Source organism: Halictus rubicundus, chromosome 5 (genome assembly GCF_050948215.1).
Source record: "Halictus rubicundus isolate RS-2024b chromosome 5, iyHalRubi1_principal, whole genome shotgun sequence".
Lineage (NCBI taxonomy): Eukaryota > Metazoa > Arthropoda > Insecta > Hymenoptera > Halictidae > Halictus > Halictus rubicundus.
This window is the reverse complement of record NC_135153.1, coordinates 5063558-5085295: the sequence shown is the minus strand read 5'-3', so window position 1 is coordinate 5085295 and position 21738 is coordinate 5063558. Positions and strand designations below refer to the sequence as shown.

Sequence of the window (21738 nt, the reverse complement as noted above, 5' to 3'; positions counted from 1 at the left end):
AATCGTTGTTTCGGGAAAGAAACGCTTCGTTCGGCGCAGTCAACGTCGTTCACACTCGTACTCTAGTTCGGATTTTTTCGCGAACTCTTTCGATTTATCGGACTCCTCAGCCTCAGCTCCCATCGACGAATGTTCTTCGACGATCTTCTCCCCTCGCCCCGGAATCTTTTGTTGAACTTATTGGAAGCGTCTGGTGTCCCCCTCTTGGAACAACCAACCATGAAGAACGATCAGTTATTGTTTCTTGTTGACGCACGTTTGTTCTTTGTTGGCCGCTTCGGACGTACGCTTATACCGATAGGTGCGATGACGTCCTGGAGAGAAACTCTTCGGGAATGATTGTCGTCCACATGTATACATTTATTTTTCTATCGAACAAGTGTCCCACCGCGAATCAACCTTCCTCACTTTCGGCGAGATCTCTTGCGCGCATCGTTCATTCTTCGATCTTACTTTTTGTTCGGTCGACACCATCGTCCGCTAAGTATTAATTAACGTTTAGTCTCCGACGGATTCTTCACAAAATCTCGGACGTCGCTGTGTCAGAGTGCGCGTCAATCTGTTTTTAAGGTCCGATGGATTTCGGACGTCGAATCTTCCGATCATTTCGAGGTTGCAACGGTCCGAGAGATCTTCAGTGCGGTCTCGTTCATGATGCTCCCGCCACCGCTGACACACCTCCCGTCATTTTTGGAAAGAGGCATTTCATTTCGCGTCGCACGATTCTTCGGCAGAGGGTGGAAGCCCGGCGCATTTCTCTCGTCCCTTGAATACCGTCATCGTTCACCATTTTGTTTCTCTTGTACTCGGAGGAAACTGGGCGGCCGGCCATCGTGCAATCCTCACCGTTGCGAGCGTAAGTTGCGTCCTTTTTCTGAAGATGTCGCTAACGTAGCAGCTTGCTTCGTCGAGTAGCATGATCGCGGCTTACCCCGCGTGTCAGAACGTTCGCTAACCCGGTCTCATAGTACGCGAAAGACTATTGAGAGCTCGCAATGGAAGTACCTTGTGCCGAGTACAATTCCACAATTCGAAGAAACCGGATGCAACGCGTGTAACTCTTCTAAAGGAACAGGTCCGCGACCCGGAAGTCTCTAACGGTGAGGTTTGCAAAGTGATCGGTCGTCAGTTCTCGTGCGCTCACGACCGCATAGTGTAATATAAGTGTATACGAAACCGCTTCTACCTCAATCAAAACAACACGCACACGCAATTCTACCTGCTGTTTCAAGGTAAACGTCCTGGCAATTAATTACAGAATTATTCGTTTCGTAGAATAACGATAGAGAGATTTCTTCTGTTCGCCCGCTGAAACTTATCTTCCGAAAGGAATTTAATAGACGCGCGTAACACCCTAACTCAGAGCTGCTCAGCTCTAAACCGTAATCACGAAGACATTTTTCACCTATCGTTCTGTGAGACACAATGGGAGGAGTCTTTGTCTATCTTTATTTTATATGATCAATGATTTCGGTGATGCGTCGGAGGATGTTTATTTTGAAGCATCCTGTACATATTTAATAACATTGAATAAGACAGTGTGACTATAGAATATATTATGGTTCCTCCTCGGTTTTTGTTTCTCATAAAGTATTATTTTCTTACTAGGACGTTGGTGGCGATGGACACCGATGTGTTGTCGCCGCGTTTTTCTTTGTTCCTTATTGCGCACAGGGTGAAAGGAAATCCGTGGAACAGTCGACGAGTCGATTCAACGTGTAAAACCGAATCAGTAAACGAAAATTTCGAGGATTACTGTTCGAAATGGAGTGCCTCGATTTTAACACCGTCGATCCAAAATGTCCATGCGCGCCTCGAAAATAATTGCACAATTGCGGTATAGTATTACAACTGGCTATGCCCACCCGCAGCATTCTTGAGATATTTATGAAGTAATGAACATATTTTTTGCAACGCGTAATACTAATAATAATTGATAACAATACTAATATTACTAATGATAATAATTAATACAGATTGCAATAAATATCCCAATATTTTTTAAAAATGGACATAGTTAGTTTTGATACAGTACCACTCAATTCCAGGATAATACTTTACCTTATACCTTAAATCAACGAGTTTCAGTCACAATATCAGACTTTACGAAAATACATATTACAACACAAAACCAAAAATCGAACATTTTACAACAATCTAGGTAAAGAAAACGGTGAATTCTCATCCTGAAGGACGTATGTACGTCGATCGATTATGTTTTTAACATGCTTATACAACTTAGAATATCATTACAAACTTTTGTTGTCCAGATAACGTCGTCTTCAGAATGGCAATAATTATCTATCAATTAAAAGTGAAAGTTCATTTGAGAATTTCGTTTTACTTAAAGCATCGAATCGACTCGTTCGAATTTCGCGCCACGAGTACCGGATTGCCCTGTAAGTCACGTAACCGAAACAGAATGTTAAAGAATCAAACCGGAACAATATAAATAATAGAAAGACAACAATATAAATAATTATACACATAAATATATAATAGAAATATAAGATAAACTATAGCTGCCGCGAATGAAATATATCAGATATACTGTATCCCTTATATCCTTTAACCCTCTCCTTTGAACACATCCTCACCCCCTCATCCACCGCACATCAACCCCACAGACACCCGAGCATATGTATATACAAACCGTTTATATTTATTTATTTATGTTTCTATGCGCTGGACGCGTCTATGTTATACGCAATTGCAAATGGATCGATACATTTTCCTATCGATAACGAAAGAGTACACTCATTTTTTTTTTTTCAATATGAAACAATATTATATGTACGTACATATATACACATAAATTTATGAATGTATATATGTATATATAAGTATACATATATACATATATACATATATGTATGTATCAATATCTATGCATATGTACGCGTACATATACGTGGATCAAATATATATGTAATATTAAGGAGTACTTGTTTAGATCGTAAGTGAGCCCCGAACGCGTCGCCCCGCAACGCGACACCAATTCGAAGACAAGAGGAAAAATCTAAATGAATAAATAAATAAATAATTAATTAATTAAATGATTACATGAAAATAAATGTATATTGTACACACGGATGGGAACGTAAGCAAGACGATGGGGAGGTTTACAAACGCGACTCGTAAATCGCTCGATCGCGCGGTGCGCGCCGATCAGCTCGTGTTCCTTCTCTGTCGCGACTACGAAAAATTCGATTGTAAGCATCGATTGGCGAAGAGATCGAGGTCCGACGATCTCATAGGGCATTTCTGCTTTTCGACACGGAAAACGTTGATCCGGCGTGGAGGGAGAGGGAGGAAGGGGGGTCGCGAAAGGTGTCCGTCTCGTTTCAATGCTCTACCGATTCGAGGGAATCGGGGTCGCCGATTTTCGGGGACGTTTGCTCGGCGAACGTTTCTCGAACGGTATGATAAATTAAGCTTTTCGGTTAACGCGACGGAACATTTTTCTAAAATGGATCACCTTTCGCCGAAATTTCCCGTAAATATTCGCGTCGATCGCGCGTTGTTCCTCGCCGTCGACGTAAACTCGGCAGAATCGGTCGTTGCCTCCCCACTTCCACCCCCCGCACCCACCCCTGTTTTACGTTCATCGAAACGAGAAGGAAACACGGAAGGCTTGCGCGCCGCGGACTCGACGCGACACGGTGGTTACCAATCATTTTTGTTTCTAAGTTTTCGAAGGTTAAATTTACGTTATGATTATGAGATAATTACGGCGAAACATGGACGAAAGTGTGAGACTGAGAAAAGCGGAAGCAAAGAGCGAACGGGGACACGGAGGCACCGGAAGCGGTGAACCTCCAGCGTGCGTGGATCGTGCTGAGCCGTGGTTGCGGTTTCTATTTTTCGTGTACACAAAATGACACTTCGCATTATTAATAGAACTATTTTATTTATACGGGAGAGAAAGAGCGTGTGTGCGTTTGTGTGCGTGTGTGTGTGTCATGTGCACTGTGTATGGATATGTGTGTGTGTGTGTGTGTCGCGCGCTACTGTGACCGTCCGAATGAGGTATTGAATGTAGGGATGTCGGGTAGCCGAAATTACGAACTTGTCCGATACATACTTACGTGCCCTCGCAGTCGGTAGCCCGATTGCTTCGAGTGAACATGTGTGTCGGCCCGACTCGGGAACAGTCGGGTGGCCGACACATTGAACGACCCGCGCATCCCTAATCGAAAATGCGTTACGATTTCGTTTGTATTTGGATTGCGTTGCCGCTACGTTTCGCAAAATTCGAAAATGCGGCGGAAAGTATGGAAACAGTGTGCGAAGGACGACTGAAAGGATGGACGGACACAGGACAGAAGCGAAACGTTCGAGCGAAAGTGGAATAAATGCGAACGAGTTCGATACTCTGTCATCGGCGATGACGCGCGCTGCAAGAAAATCGTAGCGCGGAGATGCGTGAAACGTGGAACGAATGACGACGAAACGCAGAAACAGAAGTTACGATTTTTTTTTTCTTTTTTTTTTTCCTTTATTTTCCGTGCGCGAACGAGGTGGCAGGGGTTCGTGCTACGCCGTTGAGTGTAACTCACCCTTTTTTTTGTTTGTATAAAAATTAATCGGAATTTAATTAGGCTATTAATAACTGTTCAATTACTATAAAACAAGAAAACTTTACCATTAATTATAAATTACAGAAAAATTAGACGGTATGCAGTTTCTTTTCATACCCTCTGCTTCACGTGCGAAAGATCCCCTATCCTTTCCGTATTCGGGCACTACCTTCCGAAAGTCTCGAAACAGTTAGACAACATTTCAAAAAGATTAGTTACAAACTGTTTGTTGTTAAACAAACTTAAACAAATGAAAATATTATTACTAAATTCTGACTTCATCAAAATGACCAACATCTTTTTGATAATTTCTGAACAAATTCTGGTATTCTGTTCATTAACCCTTTGCACTCGAAGCTATTTTAACTCAAAAACGAAGCATTTCTTCCAACCTAGAATACTTCCTTTCTATATATTTTTGTTCATGTTATACGTACGAATATGGTGCAATTTACCCGTACAATACTGAAATGTTTAGTAATTTATTAAATAAGAACAATGTTAATAATGTAAAAAATATTTTGAATAATGATATAGCAATTTTTAGTGACGCCTTACAATCGCCATTCGAATGCTAAGGGTTAATTGTATAGAACAATATGGTCCTACACATTAGGACACTCATACCTAAGAAACTGCTTAAAAGAAGAAAAACATAGTAATACATACGCAACATGAATTGAACCAGGAATTTATACAATGTGAAAAATATGCTTTCAATATGGACAGTTACTTTTGATACATGAACACTGGATTACTTGTCTAACTAAAGAATGTTACTGGTTCTAAACTTTTGAACGGTCCTCACCTTTCATACTATACCAATCAATACAATTTAAATATTGGATCTGTTTCCTTTTTGTATGAAAGTAGAAAAACCAATAAGTTCCCATTAAAGAAATTTAGAACGTGATTATATTCTATTAGAAACATTACTTTAATGTATAATGCATTTAGACGTAATAATATAATGGTTTCATTCCGGTGATAAAATGAAACAGAATAATTTGAAGTCATATTCAAATAATTCAGACCCCCAACAGTCTAGCCGATAGTGGCGCAACGTGTGCCAAAATTCGGAAGCTTATTTAGGTTTCCGTCGAAAAATTGTGGAATAGGAGAGGAAATGAAAGTGCTCCCGCTCGGGATTTTGATGCTTCCAGTATAGTGCTGCACCAGTCTCAGTTTTAGCCTAGACAACAGATTTAAGATCTGTACAGACTGTGCATGCAATGCATGTTTCTGTCTACGGTTCTGAATTATCGACTTTGTAAAAAATGCGCTGGTGCCACCACAGACGAGGTATAGGAGACTCCTATTAGGAGTAGACCAATCACCATTTGGGGTTTCGTGTCTCACAATCTGAAATACCGACATCGTTAACAACAACTAGATTTCTTACGCCCTCTACGCTGACGAACGATAAATGTTGCAACTAGATCCACGAGAAGCTTAGACCATATATGTACCTGCACAGACGAGGTATAAGGATAGACCTATCATCTTATGGGACTTCGTGTCCGATGTTCTGAAATATCGACCGTTCAAAAAATCAGAGGTTTTGGTATGCCCTCTACGATTTAGAGTGGTGAGTTTAGGAATTATATTGAATCACAGGTATCGAAGGCGTAGTTGCCAAACCACATCGGAGAATATTCGTCGCATAGTTGCCAATTTACTGTTACCAGAGAGGAATGAGAGTGCTCACGCCCGGGTTTTCGGCGTTCCCGATATAGTGCTGACATCTGCTCAGCCTTAGCATGGCACAGAACCGGTCAGTCTTTCCTGGAACAGAACCGGTCAGTCTTTTAGCATGGCACAGAACCGGTCAGTCTTTCCTGGGACAGAACCGGTCAGTCTTTTAGCATAAAACTGAACGCACATTATTTTTTTAACCAGGATTAGAACGTACAGCTTAATTGTTGTACATGAAATATGTAACTAACATGTAAATCTTGTGTACAAAATCTCTAATTAATATAAATTAAGAATAATATTAATTGTAATGATATGTATTTTATTTTTTTTTCCAAGTTTGTAGTTGCAAACTTTAGTTGTAAAAAATGGAAAATCCGGAAAAATTCGAACAAATACAGATCTCACATCGAAGTTTAAAAGCGACCAAACTGAATATTAATTTAATAATGAGCTATTGTCATCAACACTATCTTAAATTTTTTCATATATATAGCTACTGTTATTATTAATTAAAAAAAAATTTCTTTCATGAATAAATATTTTTTCCACCTCAGCACCATAAGATTTTTACTAGATGACTTTAAAAACACATTAGAACTATTTTTAAATAATTTTACTCGAAAACATTCTAGTTTACTCTTTATTTCACCGTTCTACTAATTTTTATGGGCTGCATTGCAGCTCTGTTTAACACCCCTTTACAACCCAATACCATGGTACCATCCATATTCAAGGAAGAACAATTTTTTGCGACGATCATTGAAAAAATAAAAGTGTTTCCTTCATTTCAGTCCTTTAGTGCGTTGGTGACGTAGCGCCCAGCACACCTACCTGTGTTCTGTGTCACATCTGGAGTTTTATGGTACGCTAACAATCCCTATTGAGTCGCAAGCCAGACCATACAAACGAATGCATCCACAACTTCCAGAGACCTGCCTCCAAAACTAATTAAAGGAAGGCTAGACATGCAGTGTGTACTAAACTCCTCAAAAGAGGTGGATTCCAGTCGCTCGTGTCATAAACCGCATTCGATACTTCATCGACAGGGTGATCTTACATATTTCTGTAACAGTTCCTGAACACATTATCATTCATCTGAAACTGCTTTGTACGACATTACACACGCCACATAATTTTTATTTTCTAATTTTATCAAAGTAGTATATATAACAGAATCATACAAGTGTCTACAATTACTTGAAATCCAAAATACAGAGCGTTTCTTCCTCTGCGACTGTAAAAAAAGGACTTTAAAAGAATGTTTAGATAACAGGTGGGCTGTCCTTCCAAAAGGCACCTGTGACCAGAGTTGGGCATTATTTAGATAAAAAATTATTTAAATAACGATTCGAATAAAAGATACTTTATCTTTATTCGTTATTCAAAGGTTCGAATAAAAAAAGTATCTTTATTCGACGAGTATCAGATAAATAATTTTATTCGACGAGAATTTATCCGACGAATAAAGATAATTTTTTCTATTCGAAGCGGATTTATTCGAACTTCGAATAATTTTTTCATCTTTTATCTGTATCTATTATTCGAAGGCTTCCAATAAATCTTCGAATAACTTTTGCCGAGCGCCGAGCATCAAAGACTCAGCGAAGACAGACGACATACAATGTAAGCGGATGGAGAATCGCGCACGAATGAAAGTTTAAACTTTTAGATTTTTCAACATATCCTCAAAAAATTGAGACGAGCGAATGGAGGGGATTTTCCTGATGAAAATGAGATCAAATTCGAGTGTAATCGAACAAGTTTCACTGATACGTAATGGTACGATAAAAATTACAATCTCATTAAAGACAGTCCAAATGATGTCGTGTTTGCACTCATTTTGATCGGAACAAGCTCTACAACTCATTCGTCTTAACAATATTGTTCTGATTAAAAACATAAAAGCATAAATTGCCAATAATGCTGGATTCTCCATCTGCTTACATTGTAGGTTGTTGGTCGGTCGTTGGTCTTTGAAGTTCCGAGCTCGTAGAGTCGCGAGATATCGGTGTGAAACAACTGCCAATCCAATTGCAAAACTTCTTTATTTCTCATTATTTTTTTATGGGACTTGCGCCAACTAATTCGTGGCATTCTTCTGATTAAAATGACACTAAACACGGTACAAATTGGACTGTATTTAGCATTTTTATCCGTAGATTTATTCGAAGGCTTCGAATAAATCTTCGGATAACTTTTGCCAGCTCGACGAATAAACGGCGACGACGGCCGACGAGGACCGACGAGCGCCGAACGTCGAAGACCCAGCGACGACAGACGACATACAATGTAAGCGGATGGAGAATCGCGCACGAATGAAAGTTTAAACTCTTAGATTTTTTAACATATCCTCATAAAATTGTGACGAGCGAATGGAGGGGATTTTCCTGATGAAAATGAGGTCAAATTCGAGTGTAATCGAACAAGTTTCACTGATATGTAATGTTACGATAAGAATTACAATCTCATTAAACACAGTCCAAATGATGTCGTGTTTGGACTCATTTCGATCGGAACAAGCTCTACAACTCGTTCGTCTTAACAATATTGTTCTGATTAAAAACATACAAGCATAAATTGCCAATAATGCACGATTCTCCATCCGCTTACATTGTGTGCCGTTTGGCAGTCGCTGGGTCTTAGACATTCGGCGCTCGTCGGTCCTCGTCGGCCGTCGTCGCCGTTTATTCGTCGAGCTGGCAAAAGTTATAGCAAAAATTATCGAAGCCTTCGAATAAATCTACGGATAAAAATGCTAAATACAGTCCAATTTGTACCGTGTTTAGTGTCATTTTAATCAGAAGAATGCCACGAATTAGTTGGCGCAAGTCCCATAAAAATATCATGAAAAACAATGAAGTTTTGCAATTGGATTGGTAGTTGTTTCACACCGATATCTCGCGACTCTGCGAGCTCGGAACTTCAAAGACCAGCGACCGACCAACAGCCTACAATGTAAGCAGATGGGGAATCGAGCATTACTGGCAATTTATGCTTGTATGTTTTTAATCAGAACAATATTGTTAAGACGAATGAGTTGTAGAGCTTGTTCCGATCGAAATGAGTCCAAACACGACATCATTTGGACTGTCTTTAATGAGATTGTATTTTTTATCGTAAAATTAGGTATCAGTGAAACTTGTTCGATTACACTCGAATTTGACCTCATTTTCATCAGGAAAATCCCCTCCATTCGCTCGTCACAATTTCATGAGGATATATTGAAAAATCTAAAAGTTTAAACTTTCATACGTGCGCGATTCTCCATTCGCTTACATTGTATGTCGTCCGTCCTTGCTGGGTCTTTGAAGCTCGGCGCTCGGCAAAAGTTATTCCAAGATTTATTCGAAGCCTTCGAATAAAAGATACAGATAAAAGATGAAAAAATTATTCGAAGTTCGAATAAATCCGCTTCGAATAGAAAAAATTATCTTTATTCGTCGGATAAATTCTCGACGAATAAAATTATTTATCCGATACTCGTCCAATAAAGATGCTTTTTTTTATTCGAACCTTCAAATAACAAATAAAGATAAAGTATCTTTTATTCAAATTTTCATTTAAATCATTTTTTATCCCAAATAATGCCCATCTCTGCGAGGGCCGTTAGCACCGTGAAAGATTTACTTAATATTTAATTGAATTTAATAATTACAAAGAGGGTATCATGAACAAAGTGCATGCACTTGGAACTGTTACAGAAATATGTAAGATCACCCTTTCGATGAAGTATCGAATGAGGTTTATAACACGAGCGACTGGAATCCGCCTCTTTTGAGGAGTATAGTACACACTGCATGTCTAGCCTTCCTTTAATTAGTTTTGGAGGCAGGTCTCTGGAAGTTGTGGATGCATTCGCTTGTACGGTCTGGCTTGCGAGTCAATAGCAATTGTTAGCGTACCATAAAACTCCAGATGTTACACAGAACACAGGTAGGTGTGCTGGGCGCTACGTCACCAACGCACTAAAGGACTGAAATGAAGGAAACACTTTTGTTTTTTCAATGGTCGTCGCAAAAAATTGTTCTTCCTTGAATATGGATGGTACCATGGTATTGAGTTGTAAAGGAGTGTTAAACAGAGCTGCAATGCAGCCCATAAAAAATTAGTAGAACGGTGAAATAAAGAGTAAACTAGAATGTTTTCGAGTAAAATTATTTAAAAATAGTTCTAATGTGTTTTTAAAGTCATCTAGTAAAAATCTTATGGTGCTGAGGTGGAAAAATATTTATTCATGAAAGAAAAATTTTTTAAATTAATAATAACAGTAGCTAAATATATGAAAAAATTTAAGATAGTGTTGATGACAATAGCTCATTATTAAATTAATATTCAGGTTGGTCGCTTTTAAACTTCGATATGAGATCTTTATTTGTTCGAATTTTTCCGGATTTTCCATTTTTTACAACTAAAGTTTGCAACTACAAACTTGGAAAAAAAATAAAATACGTATCATTACAATTAATATTAGAGATTTTGTACACAAGATTTACATGTTAGTTACATATTTCATATAAAACAATTAAGCTGTACATTCTAATCCTGGTTAAAAAAATAATGTGCGTTCAGTTTTATGCTAAAAGACTGACCGGTTCTGTGCCATGCTAAAAGACTGACCGGTTCTGTTCCAGGAAAGACTGACCGGTTCTGTGCCATGCTAAAGCGGTGATGTTACGAAAGTGGGAACGCCGAAACCCCGGGCGTGAGCACTCTCATTCCTCTCTGCTGTTACTGCCGTGTAAAGGTCGCCCCAAACAAGACGGGCAAGATGCCGAAGTTGTTCGAACGGCCGAAGTCGCTGCCTCTGATTTTTTGAACGGTCGATATTTCAGAATATGGGACACGAAGTCCCATAAGATGATAGGTCTATCCTTATAACTCGTCTGTGCTTATATCTCGTCTGTGATGTTAGGTCTATCCTTATAACTCGTCTGTGATGTTAGGTCTATCCTTATAACTCGTCAGTTGTCATACTTGCTTCTGAAAGCGAGTTTTCTGCCGAATATTACAAATTACTCCACGATGAGGTAGAAATTCGCAATTTGGGCTCTGGACAGACGTAGATTGGACTTTTAGGAAACACAAGTGACCACTTTTAAACTGCTCATTGCAATATTGAAGCGTAAATTTGTCAAGATTTTGACCCTTGCAAGTTCATATACGTATATGGATTTCATGTATGTGTGATTACACAGAATCGACCTGCCGTTCACATAAATGTAGTTCTACATTTAAATTGCGCGCGGCGGTCGCCATATTTCGTGTACTCGCTACGTACCGCCATCATAATGCAAGCGGTCGGCTGGTGGAGATATAGTTTGTCTTCGGTTATGTTCCGGAAGATAACTTTGGACAGGCCTATCTTAAAGTCCGTGTAATGACAAATCAGCTGTGAATTGTCAAATGCCTGTGTTGTGATCTATTTTTGGATGCTTCCAGTGTGTTTCACTCGAAATATTTACATTGCCAATTAATATCACGAACGTACTTATTCATTTCACACGTGAAATTTATTTTGTAAGTCCCAGTGCAAGATAAATATTATGACATCTAGACAAGGTTACGAGCTTTCCAGTGTATACTGACCATGTCATACATATACATTTAGAAATAAAATAAGAAAAACTGTTAATGTTAAGAAAAAGTGATGCAAAATGTCTCCTGACCCTACACAACAGCCAATAGAGGCATCCTTGAATGCACCAAATTTACAATTTGATGCTAGAGGAGTAAATGAATCAGACAGTGAGGACGATGACGTAGGAATGTCAGGATACGAACCTTTGTCTCAAGTACCATTGGACAGCGATCCAATGTTATATGATGATGAAGTAAATAACTTGTATTATAATTTTTGTGTAGGTTTATTAAACTTTCCCATTGTGTAATTCATGTATTGTTTTTTAGGATGATGAGTGGGTAACTAATAATGGTGAAAATAGTCAAACATTATCACTAACATTAGAATCGCAACATGTATGTATTTATATAGATTTATATAACAATAGCATTATTAGAAATTTTTTTAATAGTACGACACATATGTATTTTGTATAGGATTGCTTATCAGAAACTATTGAAGTTTGGTCGTCTCCTCATAATCGATCAAATATAGATATGGATGCAGATAAAATTAACCAAGTAAAATCTATGATGGCATCTTTTACTCTACCGACTACAGCAATCCCAGAATGGGCAAACACTATATCCGAAGATCAATGGAAAGAACAACTAATTGGGCGTATCAAAGAAATACAAAATAGGGAAAAATAAGTTCATACATTTTAATCAAAATGCGATATATAATTTATTGTAAGCTGAACACTTCTTTCTTTCCTTCGTAAAGTTACAAATTCAATTGACTTATTAATAAAAATAAGGTTCCATTACCTTGCTCTTACAAGTTTCTGTAAGCATTAAGATATAATATGTTTGGGTGATACAATTAAACTTCACATTAGAAAAATCTGACAGTATGTGAATTAGAAGAAAATAAAATTATTTATTTTATCTTAATCGTACTTTAAATATAGAAATATCAAATTCTCACTTATGCTATAAATTTGTACCTTGCCATCATCAATGAATTTCATTTTATACAAACGCATTTTATTCGACATGGTAAATGATTACATGATTACGCGATATGATATTGCTCAATGTATGAAATGCTTTTCTCCATACTTTGAAATAACACACATGCATTTTTAATGGTGATTAAACAAGAGCACAATGACACTTATAATTCAAAGTCTGCGTTAGTAGCGGCAGTTTCGGTTGGACTGTATTTTTTTCGTAAAGTGGCAACGTCATCTTCGATTCTTATTAATTTTCGAAATTTCTGAAATGCAACATTAACGATTGTAAGCATTACAGGATTAAAACATCGGAACAGCACATTATTGTTGATTTATATACCTCGGATGTAGTTCCTGGTGTTACACACCAAATATAAATCATGTAGCCTGGAATGCACATCATCGACGAAAGACCACAAATCCATCCTATCACGTGACTCCACCATGGATATTCGTATGTAAGGTATTTTACAGGGACAAACTTAATTATGTTGAACGCGAAGACACCCTAGTTGTGAATTATGCTTCCTTTATAAGATATCAGAGAAATGTAAACTAAACTTTGTAATAGAATATTTTACCACACAAATGAGAGGAGTAGTATATGTCCAGCATATCTTCCACCAAACACAAGGGTAGTAACCGATCATATCTCGAATACCATCATAGTAACGATCCACTCCAAATGCCCAGGAGATAGAGATACACTCAAAGAACATTAAGAAGAGGAGACAAAATCCACTCACTGCATAAGAATCCAACAGTTGAAATACATACATTCCACCCTGTAAATAAAAATCGCAATTATATGCTTTGCTGCATCTGCTTGACTCCTGTTGAAACTGATGAATATTGTTAGAGGCTCACTTCAGTTACACAGCTGAGACCAATAATATACGAGACGAAGCATACAGTTGCAATGAACACTTCTTTCCGTTTTCTGAGAAGGTGCGGCCATTCATCTACCACCGCTGTTATGAAGCCTTCAACTGTACAAAACTATAAAACGTAATAATTGGTCGTAATTGCCAAAGACGATTTTATCAAAGTATTTTTAATTACCTGGCTGTCTAAACCGATAAGTATGAGCATAAAAAAGAATAAACAGGACCATAAAGACGATCCTGGGAGTTCTAGAACTGCTGACGGATAAACCAGAAAAGCTAGTCCTGGACCTGTTTGATGTGATTATAGAATAAGAATAGTTAAAGACGAAATAAATGAATTGACTATCCGTCTGCCGCCAGCGTTTTTGCACTACCATTCATATTGAAATCATAATATATGTGTTGAGAGAAACAGTGAAGCCGTTTTCAAAGTTTTATAAAGTAATAGTTTCAGTAGTATAGTGTCGTCATAATGCCAGCCACTAACCGCTGGCTAGCAAGATTATAAATGCATACACTGTCAAAATGTTAATTACCAGATGCAGCTACATCTGCAACAGGTTTTTGTTGTTCATGAGCCATGAATCCGACTACAGAAAAGATTACGACACCGCTGAGCATACTGGTACAAGAGTTTATTCCACAGACGATCATTGCGTCCCTAAAAATATACAAATGCATATACTCATATTTTTTCAATTTATTAAGTAAGTAATGAAATAGTTGTAATAGCAGGAAACAGTTACTTGTAAACATTATTATTGAACTTGTTGTAACTTCCGAGTGCAGCCAATGCACCGAGACCCAGTGCATAAGAAAAAAATATTTGTGTCACCGCGTCTATCCATACCTATGGACACTTATTTAATTATACTCCGAGACCAAGGTGTAGTATAAAGAAATGAGTAAGAATTGATATTTTGGTACCTCCGGATCGCCCAGTTTCGAAAGATTCGGCGTTGCATAATATTTTAGACCTTCCATTGCGCCCGGAAGTGTTAATCCTCTCACCAACAGAATCCCCAACAGAGCGTACGGAAACAATGATGTAAAATAGACGACCTGAATAACATTAATAATTAACAGTACGCGCATTTCACTTCACGATAAAGTATCATTTTTCTGGCATACCTTTCCGGTCCATTTTACACCTTTCCAAATGCAAAAATAGCACATTATCCACACAATGGCCAGTGTACCCGCTAGCTCCCATCTTATAGTACCAATGTTTTCTACACCATCAGAAATTTGCAGAGTGCGTCTCCTTTTCGACAGAGAAGAAAATCAACTGAATATTTTTTATTATTCGAACACGTTCACTACCAGCGTTTGTTTTGGCAGTAAACGTGTGTTGGTGCCAAGACCATGCTTGGTGTAGAATTTCTTGGTGTCCCTATTTCCTATGAATTTACCGATCAAAACTTGTTGACAAAAGGGGAGCTCATACCGAAACAGATGGGTCGCAATTTGAGGGCAAAGTTTGCAGACGGAATTCGAGGGCAAATCGGTGACAAAACGAGGGCAGACTCTGCCCCCTCGTTTAGAGGGCAGGTCGGTCGCACTAAGAGCGGACCTAATCTTGCTCTAAGATTAAATATCGAGCAAAATCGGAGTAAACTTTGCTGTAGGAGGGAAAACGAAATTTTATTTAAACTTCTAAATTATATAATTTTAAGTTTATCAATAATTTAGTTCCGTTTTCCCTTCTACAGCAAAGTTTACTTGGATTTTGCCGGATGGTTACTCTTAGAACAAGGTTAGGTCTGCTCTTAGTGTGACCGACCTGCTCTCTACACAAGGGTAGAGTCTGCCCTAGTTTTGCCTTTGATTTGCCCTTGAATTCCGCCCGTAAACTTTGTACTCAAATCAGAGTCACATGCCGAACCAGATGCATCGCAATCTGTAGACAACTGGGATATCCCCTTGTAAAATACGAAGAAAATAATGTCACGAAAACATTATAAGTTCTCCGAATACGCATTATCATTTTAAATAACGACGTACACAACATGAATGTGGTTCTCTTCGCGTCAAATGCAAAGTGGTAATCGTCAGACATGTGCGACGCCGGTAACGAACGTATCAGAACGTATTTCTTGTTCTAAAAGCTTACTCCCAAAATTCTTTCACCGGATCCTTGAGTAGAATGTGGCTCAGATTGCCGAATGAAGTCGCGCATATGGTATCGTTGTCATCGGGCCAACACACAGTATCCGCACGTTCGGTAGGGGTGAGGCAGAATCGAGTGTTCCACGAATTGTTGCACGTTCTCCACGGCACATCTGCGGGACCAGTTTAGCTTTCTTAATAAATAAAAAGAAAATTGATCATTGGATCGCTGGGAGCTGGAAATATTATTGCTACAAGATATCGAGAATTATAATTCTGTAATTCAGAGTGTAACAACTAGCAATCCACTATTCCCTACTAAATTGAAAGTGTTTCCATACCGATTTGTAACGACACCAAGAAATAAAATAGTGCCCACGCCAAGATAATGATGTAATATATGTTCATCCAGCAGGATATCACGCAGGAGCCATATCCAACACCTGTTCGTAAAGAACAGATTGCATAATATTTGTTTACGCGAAGATCGATCGAGAGTTCAAACCTTTGAAAATCGGAGCTATCTTGAAAACACCTAATCCGCCAATGGTCATCATCTGCCCCAAAGATAATTCCATTAAAAACATAGGCACTCCAGCGAGCGCGAGTGCGATGAAGTAAGGAACCATGAAAGCACCGCCACCATTTTTATAACAGAGGTAAGGAAATCGCCACAGATTTCCTAATCCTATCGCCAATCCCACCACTGACAGGATGAACTCGACCTAGAAGGAAACAATGATAATCATTTTTATCGAATCGCTTCGTCTACCTATCTCTACTTTTCTTACCTTACTATTCCAACTTCCCCTGCCCGGTAACACTTTAAGCTTCTTGTGGACGGTCGATTGCAAACATTCGATCGCCTCGAAGCGAAAATCCTGCTCCTTCGCGTCATTCGCGCTCCTCGAGGTCTGCTCGGCGAACAGTGTCTTCAATTCCTGAACAGGGTTCGCGGGTTTACACGGCAAAGGACTTGTGGACCTATCTACCTTGGACACCTTGGTTGATCCGCTCGAAGGCATTATCTTTTTGATGGGAGCGCAAGTTCGATTACATTCGCCTCATCCTATCCGACCTCGATCGAATCTGCAAACGCAACAGTGTCCCCATTTTACGAAACACCGCGGAGACCATCTCTGGATCGATCATCAGCAACAACGTGCCATTTTTGTAAATCCGAACCTGAACCGTTCCACAATTTTCCATTCCAGCGAAGGATCAATCGATCAATGCTATTTCTGATCGTCTTCGTAGATTCGCGATAAGGTAGAGTGACCACGTTACCGACAAAAATAGGCGAAAAATGGTTTTACGTGCCTCAACTTTTCGTCCTTATATGAGAATATTTTTCGCTGAGAAAGGGCTCGTTCGAAAGAGGAAGGTTCAATCTAGCGCGCGCTGGTCATGAGCTGATGAGATTATGCAGATATTTGGTAATAAATGGAATGCAAGCATTTTTATGCCATTCGATGAGTTTTCTGGGTGAAATGGAGAGTAGCGCGCGCTAGAAAATATCTCCAGCTGCAAATTAAGCTATATTGTGTCTTGATCCTCTACGAAATAAAGCCAAAAACTTGAAGCACGTTTCTGGCGTCCGAATTCATAATATCGATAATATAGAGCAAAAAATGTGACAAGTTTAGTCGCAGACCCGTCGGATCAAGACCAAGACGGATCTTAAGCCTTTGTCTGAAGGCTGTGAATGGAAATTATACAGCAGTTACCGACCTGCTGACACTGAAAAGGTCACGTGACTATCCCGGGCCCTTAACAAATTTGAAATCACGTCGGCGCAAACGGACCCGTAACGAACAATAGGTGAAACATGACGCGATCATTACCGAAGAACTTTATATGTTCAACGGGTCATTGGTGTTACGTGAGACACTTTTATACAAGGGTCTTGATGATGATGGATGATAGACAACGAGCCACTTCCGGGAATCACGTTTGTCAAACGTTGTTCCCATCGGGCAACCTTGTCCCATTTTAAATTAACCATCGGACAACCATTTCCAATTCGTTAGATGGGAAGTAGAAAATTATTCATCCACGGCTCTGTCGTTCCACCTTAAGTGCTCAATTTGTTCTCGATTAAACGGATCGTAACTACTGTCACGACCGATAGAAAAATCAACCGGGTTTCCAAGTCCAAAACAAAATTTTTTTATCGTTCAAATTCACTCGTGGTGCAATGCCCTTTAAAGACGCTAATCCGACGATGAAACAATTCACAACTTCTACGTTTCAATTGTATAATAAGACCAATTGCATAGTAACCAACTTGAACCAATGAAGATAAATAATGTTTAGTTTAGATTTCAATTATAATACGACTGCCACCACAACCAATTGTTACGTCATTTTCGTAAATTACGTAATTTATCGAAATTTCATTGCGCAACGGACACGGTACACAATTTGTTCATAGATCGAGAAAATTTCTCCGTTCGTGGAAAGATCAAGCGTTGCTCATATTTATAGAGCATATTCCCCGATGCCCTTCCAGAACAGTAAAGAAATGGAAACTACTCTAGAAATCGTTCAAAGGATCGGTTGAACGCCACATGGACTCCCAATGTAAATCACTGATCAACTAGTAACTGACACTTCATTGTCATGATCTCGCTCGCGGATGAAAAGTGGTGGCTGCTCTTTCGGTTGATCTCGGTTCAAGTAATGTACGTACGTGCACTAATCTCACCACAGGTTTTCCACTGGACCGATACAACTGTGTCGATACTAAACAGCCGATGAACCGTCGTGTGTGAAAACACAAAAATTAAAAAAAAAAAAAGAGAAACGGACGTGTCGTGCGTGTCGGCCCGCGACGATGCGCTCACAGATTGTGCTCGTGAACGACGGACGCCGAGATTTCTGCCGTACCCTACAGATCTACCCCACAATGCTGTTCAGTCCCCCAGGCACCAACACACCTATCGTTCCATTCAACAAATTAGTGCCACAGTGTCACTCTATATTTAGGTGTGCTATGTGAATGATAAGAGAGTCCCGAGACCGTTAATAACTAGGGCTCTTGCTATCCGGATATCCGAGTCTTCGAATTGCTCCTCGTAACTCATAATAAAACCGATTGTGCCACACCAATGACCGCGAATCGCTCCCTTCTTTGAGGAACACACTCGAAGCAGGGTGTGATCCAGGTCTGATCTTGACTCTGCACGAAGCAGGAAGCATTTCATTTGTGCCGATCTGTTGTCGAGATATTTCTGAACTAGGCCTATGAAACAAATTTCAAATAGGCTTGGTACCATTTAGACGGTAGTCGTACAGTCATTTCGAACGTTACGATGATGTCCTTTCCATTGGTTGATCCAGGATCTCGAAGAATGTCCTGAAAAACTTCTTCGTTATACTACAGGGTCACTCACCGGTTACGCGTGGTGTTTCGGCGAAGAGACCGATATCGCTATCCTGCCATTCGGAGGTTGTTCAACTGCTTCAAACACCAATGAAAATGTCAACAGCTTCTTAAATGTACCGATTAACTTTTAGCATGAACATACGTCACCGCTATAAGTCACCCATTATTTTTTGAGAAAAGTTTACAAATTTGAATCATTCTCTTTTATGGGTAATAGTTATAGTTTGTGCAAAACTAACTGTATAGCATTAAAGATCTGTATGTGTGACATTTAAGTAAGAGTATATATAGATTTTAACCTTTTGAAAAATGTCTCTTCCTTACTATCTTCTTTTTGTTTAATGACGCTTACAAAGCTGAGTTCACGAAAGATTACGATGAGTTTTGCATAGAAGTATTTGCTAGAACCTTCTTAAGATGGCTACATCAAAATTTCTTGCCCATACTTGCCTATGTAAAAGCTACAACAATAAATAACCAACGTGTCCATATTGGTAACGATTGGAATTGCCAAAACATGGCCGAAACACCAAGGACTCTCGTAGCATTTATGGCTGGCCAACTGTATCCAACAGTTTGGAGTTAGTTGGGATATAGTTATTATTTTTACCTACAAATTCCTAACATATAACCTACGACGGAAGAGCTATGACAATCGCCAACGAATATCCGATGTTGAGTCTACAATTATTATAGTTGGTTAAATAACAAGAAGTTTACATACAATAATACTACCATCCATATACTAATACGCCCAACCAAACTTAGTCAACATTTCAATATGATCTTACAGACATTAGAAATGTTGCTACAACCATAAACTTGTTAATTATTATATTCCAAATGGATTTTTTTGTTTTCTCACTTATGAATATATAGGGTAAGGGGCCCAATTACTGTGCCTACATCAATTATACTTATTATTAATATCTCTTTTTTAATATTCATTGTGCTTAAAAAAATAAGTATAATTAATATAGGCACAGTAATTGATACCCCCTCAGTAATTGAGTCCCTTACCCTATTCGCAATTTGTTACTGTCGCGCAATGGTTATTTCTTTAAGTTTTCCCATCTTACAAAGATAAGGTACGGCATAACAAAACTCTTTTGGGTTTCTTCAGAATGGGCCTTCGTTTTTTTATTTTGTTGACGTATCGAGTGAACCAGATCATAGCATTTACAACCAAGACGCTTCTGTAGGTACGGCGGTAACGCATCAACTTGCCACACAGGCGCAGGCGGTCCGGGTTCAAGTCCCATGTGGGTATGAAGGTTTTTCTCCAACTTTTACCGTGGAAATATATTGTTTACTTATAATGTTGATATACTGTAAAAAAATCGTAAAAGAGAAGATCAGAACAATATGTTAGCGGCCTTAGTTGGTCGTTCGTATTATGGTGACGTAGACTCTACATTGGGTATGATCGTTGGCCCACTTGGAAAAGAGGGTGACGATTCTAACTGTTGGCCAACCAATACTGCAACAAAGGCCCATCAAAATGCCAGCAATAGTTGCTACTAGCGGAGTACTAATTTGAAAATTACAAAAAACAAAATGGTGGATGTGTCACAGAACGTTGTTGTATTTCCTTGAAAATGAGTATTCCTATATTTTTCAGATCATTGCTTATGAATCTGATGTTAAAGTTAAAAAACAAATGGCAAATTCAGTATAGTAGATGTGTACATCGTTTATGTTTTATTCAGATAACAATCCTATGCATAAGCCTAGAGCGGAGTCACCGGATCAAGACTTGTTCCCCCACTTTAATTTCCCCTTCTACCGTGCTATTCTCCCATGCTTCCGCCACGGCCCGACCATGTGACGCGTTTCGTTTCTATCGTGCATACTCCGCTACTGACAGAAAGAGGGTAACTTTTTCCCCTCAATTCGTGCTCCTTCCCCTCATTTTTGCCATACTGGTCTAAACTGGCACAAGAATGGCTATTGTATAATTAGCTCATAATCACTCAAACACCGCCGCAATCACCGAATTTAAATATAATAGAGAACGTTTCGCAAAAATTAAAAATAAAATTAAAGGAATTTGAAAGATCGAATAAAAATCAATTAAAAGAAGCACTGCGGATGACGTGGATAAACATAGAACCAACTTTTTTAGAAAAATTGGTAAAGTCAAATCCAGGACAATTACAATAAGTTATAAATAACGATGAATATCCTAATAATTGTGCGTTATTTCATATCACGTACGATTTGAATGTGATGTCAATTTTAGACACATTTTTATTTCTGTTACATCCTTATAATAAAAATTAATTTCTATATTTCTTTAATTTCTGTATAAGTTATGAAAATATATTAAACTAGAAAATGGTGATTAAATTTTTATCAAAATCCTTATCTTGTTACTATACGTAGTTAAAATCTCCGTTTATACACACTGTACAATTTTGACTGTAAGTAAATTAGATATACGCCATATTGTGTTCGAGTCCCGCTCGTTATACCGGGTGATGTTTTCGAACATTTTG

The 21738-nt window shown here is 38.7% G+C and overlaps 2 protein-coding genes and 1 long non-coding RNA gene across 5 annotated transcripts in view; 1 reads left to right on the top strand and 2 right to left on the bottom strand.

Annotated features, from left to right (window-relative positions):
* Positions 1–304: 304 nt before the first annotated feature.
* Positions 305–21738, bottom strand: part of LOC143354003 (uncharacterized) — a 103816-nt gene continuing 82382 nt past the window's right edge. The window contains exon 2 of the long non-coding RNA XR_013082244.1: positions 305–1365. This is a non-coding gene — a long non-coding RNA (uncharacterized LOC143354003). The remainder of the gene's footprint in view (positions 1366–21738) is intronic.
* On the top strand, positions 11561–12794 carry LOC143353963 (male-enhanced antigen 1). Of its 2 annotated transcripts, XM_076787582.1 has the most exons (4): positions 11561–11795; positions 11887–12109; positions 12186–12254; positions 12336–12794. In XM_076787582.1, exons 2-4 carry the CDS (start codon positions 11933–11935, stop codon positions 12549–12551), a joined length of 462 nt encoding a protein of 153 aa, XP_076643697.1. In that variant the 5' UTR covers positions 11561–11795; positions 11887–11932; the 3' UTR covers positions 12552–12794. The 2 variants fall into 2 exon arrangements, with proteins under 2 accessions (XP_076643697.1, XP_076643696.1); XM_076787581.1 differs by having other exon boundaries at positions 11562–12109.
* Positions 12940–18758, bottom strand: Gat-1b (GABA neurotransmitter transporter-1B). Of its 2 annotated transcripts, none has more exons than XM_076787580.1 (14): positions 18560–18758; positions 16644–16941; positions 16358–16577; positions 16194–16295; positions 15857–16025; positions 14875–15007; positions 14671–14805; positions 14490–14593; positions 14280–14404; positions 13919–14031; positions 13724–13855; positions 13438–13641; positions 13197–13364; positions 12940–13119 (listed from the first exon to the last, which is right to left on the bottom strand). In XM_076787580.1, exons 2-14 carry the CDS (start codon positions 16875–16877, stop codon positions 13018–13020), a joined length of 1941 nt encoding a protein of 646 aa, XP_076643695.1. In that variant the 5' UTR covers positions 16878–16941; positions 18560–18758; the 3' UTR covers positions 12940–13017. The 2 variants fall into 2 exon arrangements, with proteins under 2 accessions (XP_076643695.1, XP_076643694.1); XM_076787579.1 differs by having other exon boundaries at positions 18545–18757.

What these genes read in the sequence shown, in the direction of transcription:
- LOC143353963 (XM_076787582.1), top strand. Translation starts at nt 11,933, where the DNA reads ATGTCTCCTGACCCTACACAACAGCCAATAGAGGCATCCTTGAATGCA. An exon ending in CAATGTTATATGATGATGAA is followed by an intron (nt 12,110 to 12,185) that starts GTAAATAACTTG and finishes ATTGTTTTTTAG; the next exon opens with GATGATGAGTGGGTAACTAA. An exon ending in TAACATTAGAATCGCAACAT is followed by an intron (nt 12,255 to 12,335) that starts GTATGTATTTAT and finishes TATTTTGTATAG; the next exon opens with GATTGCTTATCAGAAACTAT.
- Gat-1b (XM_076787580.1), bottom strand. Translation starts at nt 16,877, where the DNA reads ATGCCTTCGAGCGGATCAACCAAGGTGTCCAAGGTAGATAGGTCCACA. An exon ending in GATAGCTCCGATTTTCAAAG is followed by an intron (nt 16,296 to 16,357) that starts GTTTGAACTCTC and finishes CTTTACGAACAG; the next exon opens with GTGTTGGATATGGCTCCTGC. An exon ending in CGAAACTGGGCGATCCGGAG is followed by an intron (nt 14,594 to 14,670) that starts GTACCAAAATAT and finishes AAGTGTCCATAG; the next exon opens with GTATGGATAGACGCGGTGAC.